Below are 17,599 nucleotides of genomic sequence, written 5' to 3' on the forward strand. Positions count from 1 at the left end.
CGAGACAGGTGACATGCGAGGCGAGGGACACCCCCACACCGTGACCCCAAGCGCGGTGGTGGCAGCTGAGGCGGCGGGCCGGGGCAGGAGGGAGCCGCGCCGCCCCCTTTGTCCCCTCCGCTGGCCCTTGGCCTCTTCAGGTGGAGCTGGGGCCTCCTGCTGCGCTCAGGAATTATTAATTCCCTTCAGCACCCCCAGCTCTCGTGCGAGGGGATAGTGAATATGCCGTGCTTTTTACTTAGAACATATTTCCATTAGTGTGTGAGATCTTAATACATGCACACAGTCCACGGATGTATTTCCTTGACATACCGAAGTAGCATATGCCTTCGTTCACCTGCACGTCAGGGTCTCTGGTATGTTCCTTCTGTGCCTCTCTGCGTTCTAGCGTAACACATGTCGGTGGTGTATATTCTTGTGCATAGTTACAGATAGTTTAATGCACCCTTATTTGTGCATAGCCCTTCTGGGGTAATTAATTAGTGAATAGTTGCACCTTTAATTTGCGTGCGTTTCTCTCTGGGTATCTCTATAGAAAGTAACAGCTATTTTGATCCATGTGGCTTTTATTTTTGTAAAATGAAAGAGCAGAAGGAACACCCGGTTAATATATTTCTTAAATTACAATTTATTTCTGTTTCAGTCTTCAGATGCCATAGTTTCTCCTCCAACTTTTTTTTTTTTTTGTCTGTATCCATATCCTTCAGGTTTTAGATGCAACCTTAAAAAAAGTCCCGCCTGTTTTTTGTCCATTGACCACTGTTGAACAGATTCAACAAGTGGACTTTGTCTTTCTGCAGCCTGGCATAAGTTTGCTGCAGTGGCTGCGTTTGGGTGTGTTGACAGGTGTCTGGAGTCTTGCGCACTAGTCCCGTCACAGAGAAACGCCGTGGAAGCGCACATCAGGAAAGAGATGTTTGATCCATCTCTTAAGCTTCAAAATCCTTTTGTGGGAGGCAGCTAGGGAAAGAGGAGAGGGTAGGTGAGAACACCCACGGAGATGAATGAGCACCTCTTACCTCTCCAAGCTATTGTTCTAGGCTGCAGCGAGGGCTGTTCCCTGGGGAGAAGAGCGGGTGGGCGAGAACACCCACGGAGATGAATAAGCATCTCCAGCTCCTCAAAGCCATTGTTCTAGGCTGTGGTGAGGTCTGCTCCTCTTCACCTGGGAGTAACTCCTTGAGGTCAATGGACAGTTTCACAAACACTAATAATCCTTTCTTTATAAAGATCTACCTCTACCTGCTCCGTCATTCATATGCATATTTGGATTGCCTTGAACTTCGGTAATTACAGAACCACAGAATAATCAGGGTGCAGTTTCACAACCTTACTCTTCTAAGCCAGTCTATCTGGCCTGATGGCTGCCTTGATTCTGTGCTGCCCCATCCCCAGCTGTGGGGTTTTTTTTACCCCTACCTCCATTCCCTCTGCTGTGTTTGAGACTTGTCATACCCTTCCTTCAGGTCTTCTAAGTCCATTAAGTTGACAAAGTCATCTTTTTGAGGTCTGGTTAGTTTTTTAAGTAACTGAGACCAGGGGGGGAGTGGGGCAGTGGCAGCTGGGGGGTAACATGGCGTAGACTGACCTGGGACCTCAGTCTATCTCTGTGCTTCTAATGGAAATGTGTGTTTCTGTTCCTCCCTTGCCTCAGTGCCAGCCAACTGTTGCTTTTGCTTTCTTGTTGGATTAGTTTTCACCTGGGTCAGATCCCCAGTGTTGGTTTATCCTGCTCTTACACAATAGTTAGTGTTGGCACAGGGAGCAGGAAGGTGGGAGAAGACGGAAGGGCAAGATTGTCCCGTTCAGAAAAAAAATGCAGATTCAGTATTGATTATGAAACCAAACTGTTGATTGTGTCAGTGTACCTGGGGGTGCACAGTTAATTAAATCATTGACCTGATCTTCCTTAATTTTTCTGAAGCTGTCTTAACCCTTTCAAGAGTCCCGTTTCTCATCATCACGTGGTTATGTGATCTTAATTTTGGGGTGGAAGAAGTCAGCTGACGTTCTTGCTGATGTAAGCATCTAGTGAAACTCTGCCCTTAGATATGACTTATTTGTTTTTTTAAGGTTAGAAAGCCTAACAATAACTTGTTTGCCTGGTTTTGCAATCAAATCATGAATGATCCCTAAAAGTTGACAGTCTACTTCACACTTAGCCTAGCTAGTGCCTGACGATATCTAATCTTTGTGAGAGCAGTGCTGATCTCTGTCTTTAATACAAAGCTGGTGCTTAGGCTTTGGAGAGCGCTGTTTCTCCAAGTGTGTCTGAGTCAAAACACTTGAACTCCTGGAGGCACAGAGGTGCACCCAGGTTGCAGCTCGCTGGTAAGGAGCAGGAGTCACAGCCCCTCTGCGAGAGAAGACTCCCCCTCCGCCTGGCACGTCTGGGGAGGAGGAATTTGAAGGAGGTGGGTGTATCTGCTCCAAATAACTCTTCCCTTAACTTCCGTCATGTAAGAAATGACCCTGGGTCACTGGAGGAAGGACTGTACTTTTAAATTCTTGTATTGCTTGGGAAACTCTTAATTTCATAGTCTTTTTGCATTAAGAATAATTGAGAGAAAAACTGTTTTCAAAATCACGTTATCTCTTCAATTTGCAGTCTCATGTTGTCAGGTAGTAGCTCTAGTGTAAAGAAATTGTTTCTTATATTTTGGCTGGTTTTAATAGATTTAATGCATTTTACCTAGTGTCAAATGAGAAAAATCATATTACGCAATCAACTGTGGAAAGTGCTTCATAAGCACAGCTTGGAGAAACTGGTTATCTGGCTTCAGAAGCAGATTAGATTTCAAATATAGTTTCAGGTGTTACGGTGTATGTTGTACCACTGATAGGATTTCATACTTAGTATTTTTAAAACGTTTACTTTTATGGGAATACTCAAGGTAAGGTGCAACATTGTGAAAAGAAGCAGTTATAGCGCTTTAAAAATCAGGTAAGGCCCTGCTGTAGCAAGAGTTAACGTGTAGAAAAGGAGCTGACAATAAAAGGGACACTTGAAAAACATTTAAATTGATATAATTCATTCTTTTAACTGAGTAATGAAAGTATTTGTCACACCCGCTATCCTAAGGGGAAAGAGCAGAACCAATACCCTATCTCTGTTGCAATCTTGAAAGGGAAAATATTGCTGCTGCTGCTTGAACTCCCCCCTGCAAAGAACATGAGCCCTTTGGTATTCCCCAGGGCCCGCAGCCCCTGCGCTGCCGTACGTGGCATAGAGCGTTCTTTATGCAGAGATCTTGAACAGAGCTGGTCCTGTGCTCCACGCCAGCGGTTTTAATTGGTAGAAGTGACGTTCGGGGTACTAGTGCAGAAATAATACTTGTAGCTGCTTGTGTTTTTAAGTAGTATGTCATGTACTTTGTATGAGTTGGACGATGATGAAAATGTACTGCTACAGCCTCCTACAGCTCCCTCAATACTGTTGAAACTGTTGCAAGCTCAGCTATGAAAAACTTCAGAAAAATAACCTTCATTAAAAGCAAAGTTGTCCCTGTTGGCCATAGGATTTACCTTTCCTGGTATTTGTCGTTTGAAAAGTTGTAATATAGATGTACTTCCAGTTTTGTTCAGTTTTGCTCTGATTCAAGTGTGTTTTACCAGAAGTCAAAAGCACTTGCTGACTCAGGTCTGTTCTGGTGCTAACCAGGCTGGAGTTGCAGAAAGCAGGCTGGGGTGGGTGAGACCAGAGCAGTTGCCTGCTTATGTTGCAACTGATTATTCTGCTTAATGCGGAACAGGTCCCATACCCAGTATAAAATATCTAACGAGCAAAGCGCCTGTTCCAGGGGGCTTGTGTACTTTCTCTGCTCATCAAAGTTTTCACCTTGTCTATGCTGGCAGCTGAATTTTGCCCATGGAGAAGGCAAAGGGTGTGATGTTTGAAAGCTAGAGACAGCATCATTCACAACCGAGGAGGATGTTTTTATGTAATGTGATTTGAGTAGCTTGGATCTTAAACTTTTGTGTAGTAAACAGGACATGAATGGGGATTTTCTGCATAGTTTCAAGCCTAGAGAGAGATGGGCCATACAAGGAACAAAAGCCTCAGCAGTTGTAAGCTAGAACTGTGTGGTATCTTAACGTGTATTTAGGGATACAAGGATGCAATTTGTCCAAAACCTGTAATATCACTGGAATTAGGTGAAATTTCTTAAGTTTCCTGCTGTGTCTGTATTGCCTGTAATACGGTTTCTGTTTCATCTCCCAGCAGAAGGAAGCAAATTATATCAAGCTTGACTGAAATACAAAAAAATCTTAACGGCAGCCTTGTACATCGTGTATTGACCGATCAGTGGCCTGGCTGTCATCTGGGCAAAACAAAACTTCAGACTCACCACTCTAGTGCTAAATCAGGTTAACTTTGCAGGAGAGTTGCAGTGCAGCTGTACTTTAAAAGGGGGGATCATTACCATGTCCAGAAATCCCCCCGCAGCAAAGCTTTGCAGGTCCCGGATGGATGGTCCTGTTTCTTTCTTTATTTCTAGCAGCGGTGGAGCTTCTGTGCTTCGTTGCATGGGAAGCTCTAATGCTGCTTGTCTTTTCCCAAAGCTAGCTTATCCAGTTGTCTCCTCCCTTCCCCAGCACTTGTATAGAAATAAATGATGGGATAGAAAAGGATCCATACAGAAAATCCTCTACAGCCATTTTACAGTAAAAACCTTTTTGAAAAACGACTAAATTTCGTTACTACAATGCCTCATCTTAACTATTTGTTTACACAAAGACATTCAACCAGTCAGTTGAATCAGTTTAAAAACTGATTTAAGTAAACTGTGGCAAGTATCTTTTATGTGTCTATTTACAGATTTAAACCAAGTAAGTTCTATTTTGCTGGAAACTTGTCTGGCCAGTTTTATTTAAGAATGCTTGCACACAAAGTTGTATGTGTTTGGCTATACAATTTAGCTAGAGTGTGATTTTTAAATTGGCATAGCTTTGCATTTTATACCAATTCTCATTTACGCTGTGTATCTCCCTGCCAAGAAACCTGCTTCCACTCTACAGATAGACTCGCTACATTCTTTTATTCCCCGCTGTATTGTGAATGAAGCAAAATTATACTGGAGATGTCCATGTTAGGGTAATTAAGCTCAATTACAGATTTCCTTTTTAAAACTTTTCAGAAAAAAGTCTTAAATCAAAAACCACAGTATACGAACCTTGGCTACTACTTGAAATTTTCATGGTTTGATGAGAAATGGTGCAGAGAGGGGGGGAAAAAGAAAAAGTATTAAAAAAAAATCCCATTGGCAGTCTTCCACCAAGAGTGTGGGGTTTTTTTTAAGCTTCCTCTTGTGAGAAATTTTAAACAGTTACTGATTTGTACATCTTTCTTCTTTCATCAATTACAGTGATACCGGCTGTTGCCAGATGGGAGGTAAACTAGCATCAGCCAGGTTTTGTGTGTAAAGCTAGTGTTTGTCAGAGCTCTCAGCGATATCACAGTAGACACAAAACACATGCATATGGTGATGGAGCTCCAGGGCTTGGCACTTACACAGGATATAGTCACTGTCTAGGAGTACCTGTGATGGTTCTCCCCAGGAAAGATGAATAGTGTCAGTAGGAAAAATCCCCCCCTGACTGTAATGAGGAGAAAAAGCAGAGAGTAAGAGTGTAACATAGACAGGAACAAGTCTGAGTGGTGGTTGGGCTCCTGAGACACAGCAGGGGCCCCCACTTTATTCAGGGCTTTCTCCCTGCTCTGGTGTTTTCCTCGGATACTGGGCAGTTGAACTGATCCTTCTTTGTGGCAGTCGAGCTCGGAGCGGCTTTTTGGGGCTGAAGCCAGTATTCCTGTGTTTAAAGTGAGTACCGAGACAAGAATGCTGCTAACCGCTCCAAGTATCCTCTAGTGTATCAACAAACAGATGAATAGCCTTTCAGAGCCGCTGGGCTTACTCTCTCGGCAGCAAAAGTACATTATCAGAACCCTTATGTTTGCAATTATGTATCATGAAAAATGTCAGGTATTTTTTGTGATATTGTAGGCCCTGTTCTAGTGGGGTTAAAGGAAGGTAACATTTATTTGACTGCTAATTGTAGAAAACCTTAAGCTTCCTTTTTATTGCTGCACTGAAAAGTCTGTTTGGTCTCTTGACCTGTACCTTACTTTTTTGTTCTTTGCTAAGTGCAGGCTTGCTAATTATTCTTAGTTGTTTGTTTGCTAGTCAACACCTGCAATAAGTGGTTTCTTGTTTGTTCCACCATACCCCGTTCAACATGCCAGGACTGCAGCACTTGGATAATCTCTGCTAGAACCATCTAATATTTAGACTATATTACTATCATAATTTCACTATTTGACATAAAACCATATTCATATATTTGCACAAGAGTAATGCATACACTGTAATGTGCATTTGACAAGCCAAGGTAAATTGGGTGTTACAGCAGGGAATGTATCCACTGTAATCAGAAGCAAAGGGCACGGGGATTTACTCTGGGTAAACAGACTGTCTCTGCTGTGTGCTTTCTCTCTGGCTGGGAGGAGACATTCATAACTGCCAAATTAAACTCTACGATTGATTACTGAATTTAATTGGGTTGCTGTAGGTGATAGTCCAGAGCTACTGCAGGGAAAATACCATAAATCTTCCAGACCTTACCTACTAATTTACCCCAAGAAGAAATAGTTGGTGTCCTAAGCATGACTGTAGGGCGCAGAAATACTCCAACGTGCCAGGTACTGATTGGCTTAATGTTGTCTTCAGCATGGCTAAATATTATTATCTTAAACTGAGTATTTGCGGCTTATTTAAGTTGTAGAACCAATACAGTTGAATGGGTGAAAATACCGTGTTGCTCCTTGAGTGCCTTGTTGGCTTTTTACAGTATCGCCACTATTAAGAAATTTGAGGCAGTATCTTTGCAATTGGTATTTTTTAGTATTGATGCTTCTAAAGTTTTACAATACCAGAAATATCGTTAATTGTTGTGATTCTGCCCCAGTACATATGCTGCAGGGATTTGATATGATGGATGTAAGCATAACTGATTTACTTAGAAATAGTTGCTTGTAATTCTCATGGTGACCATACATGGTTTCTAGCAGCTGAACGTCAGTTTGTCCCTTGGAACCAGGGTTAGCCCGCAGTAACACGCAGGTGAGAGTCACCCTTCTACCATCCTGAAGACAGGGCTTTGAGTCTTGTTTAAACAAGTAAGCCTCTGTAAACAGAGCACAGCTCAAGTTGGTTTAGTCCGAGGAGAAGAGCAGGCTGTATAAAACAGTTGCTGACCTGGATGGGCCATGTTTGTTTTCCAGAATATTTGGAGATGTGTGACAACGTGCACGTCTGTAACAGGAGTTGTGTTGTTTTTCCCAAAGTTGTTGTCTCAGAGTTGTCATTACCAGCAATTTGTACCTGCTCTTCTAACTAGGACAGCGTCGGGTCCCGCTCGGCCTGTTTCTCAGGCCCTGTTTTGGGGGAGTTACAAGTCGTCTCTCGGACAGCAGCAGTGCAATCAAGCATCTTGTACTTTGTCACAGATTCATTTCATACCTCTGCTTTCCCAACTGTGGCACCATTGTCTTTGCTGAATGCCTTACCTGTTTCTTTCTTTCACATCAATTGCAACAAGAAATGACAAAACTGATTAGTGTTTTATTAATTTGCTTCAGTTAAAAAAAAACTTGAGGAGCCTGTATCTACTAAATCGAGAGTGTGATACCATGTTTTTCCTTGGCTCACAGGTGATGGGTTAATCTTAAACAGCTAGAATTTAGAGGAGATTCAGTATGAAAGGTTTGGAAATCACGGTGGGTGAGCGAATATTGTATCTTGGTTGCTGAAATGTTCTCCTTCAGTTCTTTAGCATACTGCTTCCCTAATTACACCTATCTGAATAGTATATGGTTTAAACTGTCATTTTTAACTATGTGTAAAGGTTACCGTGCAAGTGAAAGCTCAATAAAACTAATTTTTAAAAGTAATTTAGTAACATCAATACTGTTTACTAAAAATAGACGAAGTAGTTCGGACTAATTTTAAGAAATAGAGGTAGGTAGCTTTTGAACGATCCTCACTTGCAGAACGCTGCAGTATTATTATATATTGATACATATTTGTCTCTCTTATTTTTGGTAGAAAATGATGCACCCTGTTGCCAGCAGCAATACAGCATTCTGTGGGCCCGGCAAGAGTTCTTGCCTTAACGAAGACAATGTGAGATCCGCCGATCAGTTTGACTTGTATGCCACGCAGCAGAGTAAATACAGCCACGCGGTCAGCCACAAACCAATTGCGTGCCAGAGACAAGATGCGCTGAACGAATCGCACTTGCAAACCACAAGTGGCAGGAATATAGAGACAAAAGACGAACTAAAGAAAAAGAAAAACCTCAACCGCTCTGGTAAACGTGGAAGGCCATCAGGGACCACAAAATCGGCAGGGTACCGAACCAGCACAGGTCGACCCCTGGGGACCACCAAAGCAGCTGGATTTAAGACAAGTCCAGGCAGACCCTTGGGCACGACTAAAGCAGCAGGATACAAAGTCAGCCCAGGCAGACCTCCAGGTAGCATTAAAGCTCTATCACGGCTTGCAAATCTAAGTTATACTTGTGGCAGTGCAGCTTTTCCCTATCCTATGGTGCATAACAGAGGAGTACATGCTGCTGGTGAAACTAGCAGCAAAATCAAACAGCCTAATGAATGAAAGGAGGGAATTAGTAACTCCTTACTAATCTGCTTTACTCTGAATTTTGGCATGTTTCTTGCATTTTGTTGTAGTGTTTGCCTGAGTTTCTAGATTTTATTTTCATTCAAATAATGCCATAGCCCACGGGTGCAATTCAGTAACTTTTAAAGCAATGTTGAGAAGGCACTGGTTTAAAGGGATTTTTGTTGGTTTTAAATCATAATTTATAAGAAAGTCTGAAGTGATGCATTATGCCTTCATGTCGATACTTAAGTAATGTCCATGTCCCTAGTTTTATGTTCAATTTCTGGTAAATCTAGTTGTGTGGTTAGTAAAGAATTGAAATAAGGAGGACAGAATTAGCTGGCTGTTGGTTGATGTGTTGGTTCTTGATGTGGCCTATCTTACAATAAGGAACTTGGCCAGATGAGTTCTTACCTGATAAGAAAAATTGCTAAAGCGGCAAGCTGCATTTTCCACTTCTGCAGGAGCTTCTACAGACCTCAAATAGATACTTAAAAACTAACAAGCAAAGAAAAAAAAGCCCCACCTTTTTTTAAAGTGCTGATTTCAGGTGGCTTTTGATTCTGGAGTTGTAGCATTAAGTCGATTTCAACTAATGCTCCAAAAATATTTTTGAAAATATTAAAGAAAACTGAGTGTTTGTACAACACGTTACAGCTTCACAGCGCCTTATTAATGCAAGCTAATTTGCCTGTAGGTGATAGCTGTTCTTTTAATTAAGCTGTTACAGGATTCTGCTGTGTAATCTTGAAATGCCTAATAGTACATATACCAAACCACAAATCATTCTTTGAAATTTGAAATATTTTATAAGAAATTAAGTACTGTTCATCCTAGTTATGCACTTGGTTAAACAGTATGTTCTTAAACCTGTAAATAGCTATTTACACTGTTTTTTGCCTTTAAATTCTGTGCTTAGGTGGCGACAGTTTAATAGCTTTTAAAGTATTAATCTATAATGTTTACAAATTAAACTTTCTAAATAGACACTGTTGCCAAGTTTTCAGACTTAGTTTTGCCACATATTCCTGAAAATACAGTTATTTCGTCGTTTGACACTTATACTATATTTAAGTTATGAAGCTTATATATCTACCAAAGGACAGCATTTTCATGATTTATAAAAGCAAACTGTATAGCTGATGCAAACAGGATGCAGTTTAGTGCACTGCTAGACCCCAGATATAAAGCAATTCATCTATGCATGCAAGCTGGAAAAAAATGTTGTTGGTTAACTATAAATACCTTCCTTGGCTGCAACTAAAACCTTCCCTCCTTCCAAAAGAAATGTTCCATTTTTCAAGTGGGTGTATTTAATTTTTTTTAAGTGTGAGAGAGTGTGAGTGTGTGTGTGTAAAATACTTTAATCTAGACTTCAAAAAAAAATCAGTCCTCAATGTTGCATACTGTTTGTTCTAAATTTATTTTACTGGAATTAAAGTTTTTTTTTTCCCCTCATCTGGAAAAAAGTTTACGTTTAAGTTGTTTCACGTATAATATGGTATTATGATAAATTTGTAGCTTCAAATACCTGGGGAGGGGGAATATATAGAGTTTGTAGATTTGGGGGAGTGTATTTGGGTTAATTGAGCCTGTGCTGAATGAGTAATGATGCTGATAATTTTTGTTAACATAAATGCTTTTCTGGCCTGCTGTCATTTTGATGAGAACTCTTGATTTCAATGATGACAACTTAAGAAACAGATGTCATGTTTCATACCTTTTTTATCAGGAAAAAAGCAGCAAGCCTTCAGGTGTTCCAGTGATGCCTAACACATATTGAGCTGGACTTTATGCTGTACTTTACAATAGGTGTGTTGAATTGTTTTGGGGGAACTGTGTATGCACTGGCAACTAAGACAATGAACCTCAACTATACTGGATGGCTCCTTAGTTGATAGATGAACTAATGGCAGCTAAACTGCTACTAAAAAATAGTTTCTTCGTGCTGAAGCTATGAAATCCAGTTCTGTGTTCTGTTCCTCAACAAACTCGCAAGTCTGAAATTTAGCAGTCTGTCTCAGAATGATGTAACTTCTGACACATGCAAAATGCTAACGTGAGTTAATTCACCCTCAGGATCTGTGTTGTATTGGCTGTTTTTAATCAGATGATTTTTCAACACAAGACTGCTTTAAGTTCTTTCCTGAACTCAGCTGGGAAAGCAGTCCTCTTCAGCGGAATGTAGTCACTGCAGGAGTGTCCCACCTCGCTGGCAAGGAACGTGTTGCATGTCACCACTCTACCTTGGAGAAACTCCACTTCTTACCTCCTGTTTATCCTGGTTGCTCCTGTTCCGTTCCTCACTTGTGCATCTACTCAACGGTGCTGTGCTGTGTGTCAGGAGGTAATGCAGATGTATTGCTGTTCTGCTAGTATAATGAATTTTGTATTCAAGTATGCTGATGAAATAATGAAATTATCTAAGCAATTTCTGTTCATTACAGTGTTTATTAATTATATCAGGTGGAATATAATCCCAGTAAAAAACAATTAACGTTGTCAATTGTGAAATGAGGAGCATAAAGTAGAAAAGTGTTCAGAGAGTCTGTAATGGGCTGCTTGGCACTCCTGATTTAGCAAGGAGACCAGAAGTGCACTGCTGGGCATTTCCCAATTCTGGTTTATTTTACATCTGACTCTAGTTTACTGGTGCCATGCAGTGAGGGGAAGAAAAAGAAGAAGTGAAGAGATTCAAAGAGAACTAGAAATGGAATTTTCAAATACTTCTGCTCTTCCTATGTATAATCTGCAGAAAACCTTGTGCTTTTGTCAACACTTTTCTTTCCATGAGAAACACTGAAACAGCATGTTAATGCCTAAACTTTATTAGTACCAGTGGGAAAACTGGCCTTTTCCCCCCATAGTATGAAAACATTATTGTAAGGTAAATTGCTTATTTTATATTATATATCATAATTCAGCTATTCATAAGCTAGGATCACTGTTGTGTGTTAACACTGTTCAGAAGATCTACATGTCAAGTTTGTTTTTAATAATTTCTTTTAATTATCAAGTTTCTAACGTCTTATTTATACATAAATGAAATGTATTAGCTTGCTATTATTCCTTAATGATGCTATACAAGTTCACTGTTTAATATACATATAGTAACTACTATTCAGTTTCTGATTAAATTTACTTAAACTTTAAAACCAAATAATTTTGCTACTATAAAGTCTTGCACTGGACATATTCAAGATGCTAGCACCATAGTTTGGCAGGAAAAAAATCAGATACCATCAGAAGTGGCTGACTGATATCAAAGATAGTATTTTTAAAATCAGCAGCTAGCTTTGTCATTAAAGCAATGTTCTTTATATCTTGGATTTAGTTTAAACTAATCAAAAGAACTGTGTATCAAGAGCCATTAGAGATCTCTGTTCTGAATGAATTTATTTTCATTTTGTCTGAAAGATCTTAAGAGTTCAGTCAGGACAAAACCAAGCCTTGTCAGTGAAAAGTGATGTGTCTGTGAAAAGAATTACTTGGAACTACAATACACAGAGTAATTCAGATGAGAATTTAACTCCCTCCCCCCTTTTTGAAGAGCTTTAAAAGGCAGAGCAATGTGAAGTCATTAGTCCGATGGTTTCATTAGCTGTGGCTCTGCTATACTTTGTTACATGTATAATAATGTTTCAGCTATCCTTAGAGTTGGCAGTTAAAACAGTTGATAACAATCGTAAATACTTTGAACTGCAGACTTCATTTCTGACCACGAAAGTTTATTCTTCTCTATTTTAATGCATATATTTTAACACTGCTTAAATATATTTATGACTTTAGTAGAGACTAGACCTTTCTCCTTGTGATTTTTTTTTTTCCCCCCCCAAATAGAAAAGTCTGTATTCTGAAATTTGAACCACTTTCTGATACTTTAATCTTTCATTCGCTTTTCCACAGGTTTACTTTGGGGGAAAACAGTAATCTGTTAAATAACTAGTATCAGCACCCCGTCCTCTGCTGTAAAAAGCCTGATTAGATACTGTGTATGTTTTTATGTCCATGAACTTGAGCTACTCGTGTGCAATTATGTGTATGGGAATGGAGTAGTGTTCATGATCTGTATTTACATCATCATATGGATGTATATTTATTAATAAAGTTAATACTTTAAAACCTAACAATTTTTTCTCTGGGCTTTTTTTAATATCTTTTAAATTCTGGCTGAAGATGCCAGTTGACAGCATTACCAGGCCGATAGCCTTAGCCCTTCTCTCTGGGAAATGGAAATGCTGTTTGTTCGCCTGACATTTCAGTCGTAGTTAAGTGACTCGAACTGGCATTGAAATGTTTTGGTACACCTTGTACAGATTTCACTGAAAATCCAGCAGCTAGTTGTGTTTGTCCCTTGCCTCCCTGAAGCGTAACTGAATCCGGCTGCAAGAGACTGAGCCTGTTCACGCCTGTGTGGACTCCAAAATGCACACAGGATTTGTGAGGGTTGGGAGGCTACTGTATTGTGTGATTTTTTAAATTGAATAAATAAGCCCACCCTTTCAGTATTGCTTTCTGAATTCCAATATGAGATGTGTATTGCTTCTTACAGGCAAGTCCGATATATTTGAATTAAGGCAAAAAGCCTGTATGAATTGCAACGTATCAGAAAATAGAGGAATGTTGCTTATTTTTTAATGAATTGAAAATGCTGCTACAGTAACTTAATTGTTCTTATCCATTCACTCAAATATGAGAAGGAGGAAAGGCGTTATAGCTATGTACATATAAATAGTAAGCTGCTAATTTTTTTCCTCTGCACATGGAAATGAAATTGAGAGTACTCATAAACTAAACTTTTCATGGAATGGTGGTAATTATTCATTATTCTGTGATGAATAAGATGTATTTATCTCTGTATTCTAGCAATATTCCAATTTATCTTTGCTGGCAAGATGTGCTCTGCATACCACCCAACACCATTTTTTTTTTTTTCCTCTTTTTCTCCCTATTGAAGTTTTTCAGTACCCTTGGGGGAAGACGGGCAGTCCTACCTACCAGAAGCTGCAATCTAGACTGCTCAGGTCTGCATCCTCCCCTTGCTCTCCAGCACCCTCTGTTTTCTCTTCCATGTACTTTCAAAGGCTGTGAATATATCTAGGGTTGAAATGTTTTAAATGTCAGTTGCAGTTATTTTGCAAACTTCTAAGTTGCTTTTACCTCTAAAAAAAAAAATCTGATGCCTTTTGTTGTTGACCATTCTGGTAATTGTAAATATTTGGCTTTCAAGGTGATGGGCTATGTTCTGAACAGAGTTCAGCTACAGTCTGCTACATCCTGGACTAAAAATCAGTTCCTGGATGTGATTCCTTGAGCAAAAGGGATTATTTTCTTGGTTGTAATGAAACCTTAAGTATTAGATGTTAAGTCAGTCATAAATGATATCGTACGAGAATACAGGCTTTTCAGCTGTGTTGGAAGTTGCTTGAGTGCTTCCATGGCTGCTGCGTTCTCTGCCATATCATGAACCAAATGATAGAAGTTGCAGCACAGTCTGTTCCCTCGATACGCAGCCGGTGTGCAAGGCCAGGTGCAGTTGCTGACGACAGGACCAGTTTATGATTTATTTATGCTGACAGACTAGCAGTGTTGGGGTGTCAGCTATGCAAGCTGGACATCTTGAAGGAGTCTTTAAGGTGGTTATATCTTTTAATTTATGTGTATGATGAGACACCAAGGCTTGCTTTGAGGCTGGACTGGCATTTTTATGCTTTTGTACCTCCTCAGTGCAATCTCTTAAACAGCACAAAGAGTACAGTGTGAATTAGTGATATTGTACCTATTAAATGTGCCGGCTCAACAGAGCGTGGTTTTGGACCAAGACAAACAAAGATTCTTCTTGGCAGTTAATCATTTAAAGCTGTAATGCCTAAAAGTAAAGGTCTAACTTGCTGCCTTGCACTGCACGCTATTTTTATCAGGGTTCTGCCTGTGGCTCTGTGTTTATTGTTTAACATTTAAGGGAGAGGAGTGGCCTGACCATACAGAATTGGCAGCCCAAAAGCTACCGCGTTCTGGAGCTGGCTCTCGCCCAGGTTCCCTGCATGGCCTAGGGATGGCAATGTCTCCTTTTTTCCCTCAGTAAAAAACGTGGCAAAAATATCTGCTTATCTTGCAGTGTTGCTGGAAGGAATCATTAGTTAACAACTTTTAACTACTTTGAAGCTGAAAAATGTTGTGGAATTCTTAAGTGTTGTTTAAATGATCTGAGGCAGATAAATCTTCCTGCCTTTCATGTTGGTTTTTTCATACCACAAAAGCTTGTTCTAATTAGTGAAAAAATATCGCAGTAACAATTAATGCAAGTTTGATTAGAGTAGGCCTTTGAGATATGTGTAATACTAAAATGTGTTTTTACTGCTTCAAGTGGTCATATTTTTAAATAAAAATTTCCAACTGCAGCCACGTTGAGAAAACAAAGATCACAAAGCAACGCATCCCAAATTCAGGTGTAGGTTTAAGTTGCTTGGGTGACCTCAGCCTGTGCTCCTGACTTGAAGGTTCTCACATTTTCTTCTGCCTCACCTTTACACTAGTGAATACACAGAATGTCGTAGCTGTGAGGCCGTCAGGATTATATGTGAGTGGAAACCTTGGTCTGGGTGAAGGTCCTGACGTTGCCCCTTTGTCCCAGTCCATGTCCTCTTTCTCTCCTTCTTTTGCCACGTTGCCTGTGAAGGAGTTTGCTCAGTGTGACTGAAATTTGGGGAAGTCCAGCTGCAGAAATCTAAGATGCACAAATGACCACCAAGTTTTGGTGTCTATTCATGGGTGCAACAAAAGACTCATATTTTGCAAGTCCTCCTCTTTGCTAGGTTTCAGATCATTCCCTGGCAAACAGAGCTTTTCTAATGTGTCCAAGATTTTTGAATAGATGCAAAACAATGTATTATTTTACTAGACCTTGTCCTGAAAACATGCATTTGGCATTAAAAATCAGAAAAAATGGAAGCCACTGAAAACAGTTGTGCAACAAAGCTGGCAGGCATTGTTAGAAATGAGCCTTCTGATACTTTAGCACTGGGATAGTGCGTTTGTTTTGAGTTAGGTAAGATAAAGCCTGACTATAATTCTTGGAAGTTCATTTGTGTTCCATTAATAGGTTACTGATTATAGTCACCATAAAGAAGAATACGGTTTTGCACAAACCTTTCGATTTGTGCTATGGGAGGAAGGCTACTCTGTTAGGATTAAATCCACAGAACTGTTTTGGATGGAGGTACGCTGCCAGAAAGCTATCCGTTATTTCAAAGGTTTGGAATATCATCACTTGTATTTGAGATCGACACCAGCCAGGGCTGCGGTACGGGAGACTCTAGGCCTTGACAGCAGAGTCCAGAGCAGTGAACCACATGCAGTCCCTGGCCAGGAGAAGGAAAATTATTTTCCAGTTGAAAATGCCGCTTTGCCCAAAGATGAGGACAATTGGAAATGGCGCGGCTTCTTCCTGACTAGTCTGCACCAACTTGGATTCCTTATGTACTCTTGCTTTCAAGCCTACTTGGTCTACATCAGTTGGTCTAATTATTTTCCCTCTATGTGCAAACCTCATGTTTTAGATCTTTAAGCTATTATGTCCTCAATATTAATGATTATGCAAATTGGACTTTGAAAGAAAAAATTTCAAGCAAGAAAATGTGCGCTGTAAGAATGGACAGCGTTGGATAAGCGTCCCTTAGTAAAAACAGACAGAAATCCCATTTCTGTAATAAAGCTGACAGCTATCTTTATTTATATGCATGTACAGTGTTTTCCTTGCCTTTTTCCAGTGTGTGTGTGTGGCTCATACTCTCCTAGGTCATAATTTTAACTCACTTTTTGACAGACACAAAATTTTGGCAAAATCTCATTGTGCAGTGCTGGCAGTTTTAAGGAACACTGTAAAAAAGGGGGTATCAGCACTTGAAGTGCATGTTCCTTTTCAAAATGCCCCAAATAGTCCTGAAGCTTAATTATTAAACTGAAAGCAAGTAAGAACTAATTCTGTGACAGGAGTATTATCTTACTTCCTAAAATAAATACCAGACTATTTATCTCACCTTTCAGCTTTGGAGCTTTGGTAGATATGCTGATGGACAAGGGCTCATCTTCTCTTTTTGGCTTAAAAAATATACCTTTAGTTTGCAGGCTTTTACCCTTACCCGAGCCTGAGTTTATGCTGAAGTTTAGTTTTCATGTGAAAACATATCCCAAACTGACTCTGTGCTTCTCTATAGTGGACAGGCAGATGTGGCTGTTGGAAGTCCTGGTCACAGCAGGCCCTTAGGGCTGCGATCCTAGGTTATACCAAAACATGCTTTTGGAACGAATTACAGGGTGCGTTTCTGTGCCCTCTCAATTACCTTTCAATCATAACATCCCGTCAAGTCCTCGGGATGACATTTCCCTCGTTGCAAGAATCTTCGACCTGAACTAATTTAAATCAACAGTGAAATGCCTGCCGACCTCCGGCAGCGCCAGCAGACCGAAATTCAGCCCGTGCAGCGTGTCCCGTGACACCGGGTCCAAAAGCCGTCGGTGGGCTTGGCCCTGGGCCGCCGTGCTGGGGCGCTTAGCGGGGCTGACGAGAGACAACTTGGTTAAAAACAAACCGATCTGTTAATATCAGCAGTGCCTGGGACCTGAGCTGCATTCTGCCTCGCTGTCTTGCACTGCTCTCCGAGCCCTAGCAGGTTCCTGTCTCCTCACGTGAAAATCTTTTGGAGCTCGCAGACGAACGCGGCGGTGGCGATCGTGTCCTGGCCGCTGCGGCCTGCGCTCCCTCCCCCGCAGCCCTCCCGTTCTGTGATTCCGTGAGCCGGTCCCTGAGCGGAACCGCTGCCCCGCCCCGCCGCGGCCTCTACGCCCCGAGCCAAGACAAGATGGCGGCACGCCGCCCTTGCGGCGCTACGCACGCACGCACGGCGGTGGCACGCCGG

The 17,599-nt window shown here is 40.8% G+C and overlaps 1 protein-coding gene across 4 annotated transcripts in view; it reads left to right on the forward strand.

Moving 5' to 3' along the window:
• The window catches only part of C13H5orf24 (chromosome 13 C5orf24 homolog), a 19,279-nt gene extending 6,468 nt beyond the window's left edge, over window positions 1-12,811 (forward strand). For 2 of the 4 annotated variants that reach the window (XM_074838477.1, XM_074838478.1), the window contains exon 2: window positions 8,106-12,811. In XM_074838477.1, the coding sequence (XP_074694578.1) occupies window positions 8,109-8,675 (567 nt within the window). In that variant the 5' untranslated portion in view covers window positions 8,106-8,108 and the 3' untranslated portion in view covers window positions 8,676-12,811. Of the gene's footprint in view, window positions 1-34; window positions 357-8,105 lie in introns of those variants that run through there. The other 2 variants (XM_074838479.1, XM_074838476.1) reach the window with 2 other exon arrangements.
• The last annotated feature ends 4,788 nt before the right edge of the window (window positions 12,812-17,599 follow it).

This window comes from Strix aluco, chromosome 13 (assembly GCF_031877795.1).
Source record: "Strix aluco isolate bStrAlu1 chromosome 13, bStrAlu1.hap1, whole genome shotgun sequence".
NCBI lineage: Eukaryota > Metazoa > Chordata > Aves > Strigiformes > Strigidae > Strix > Strix aluco.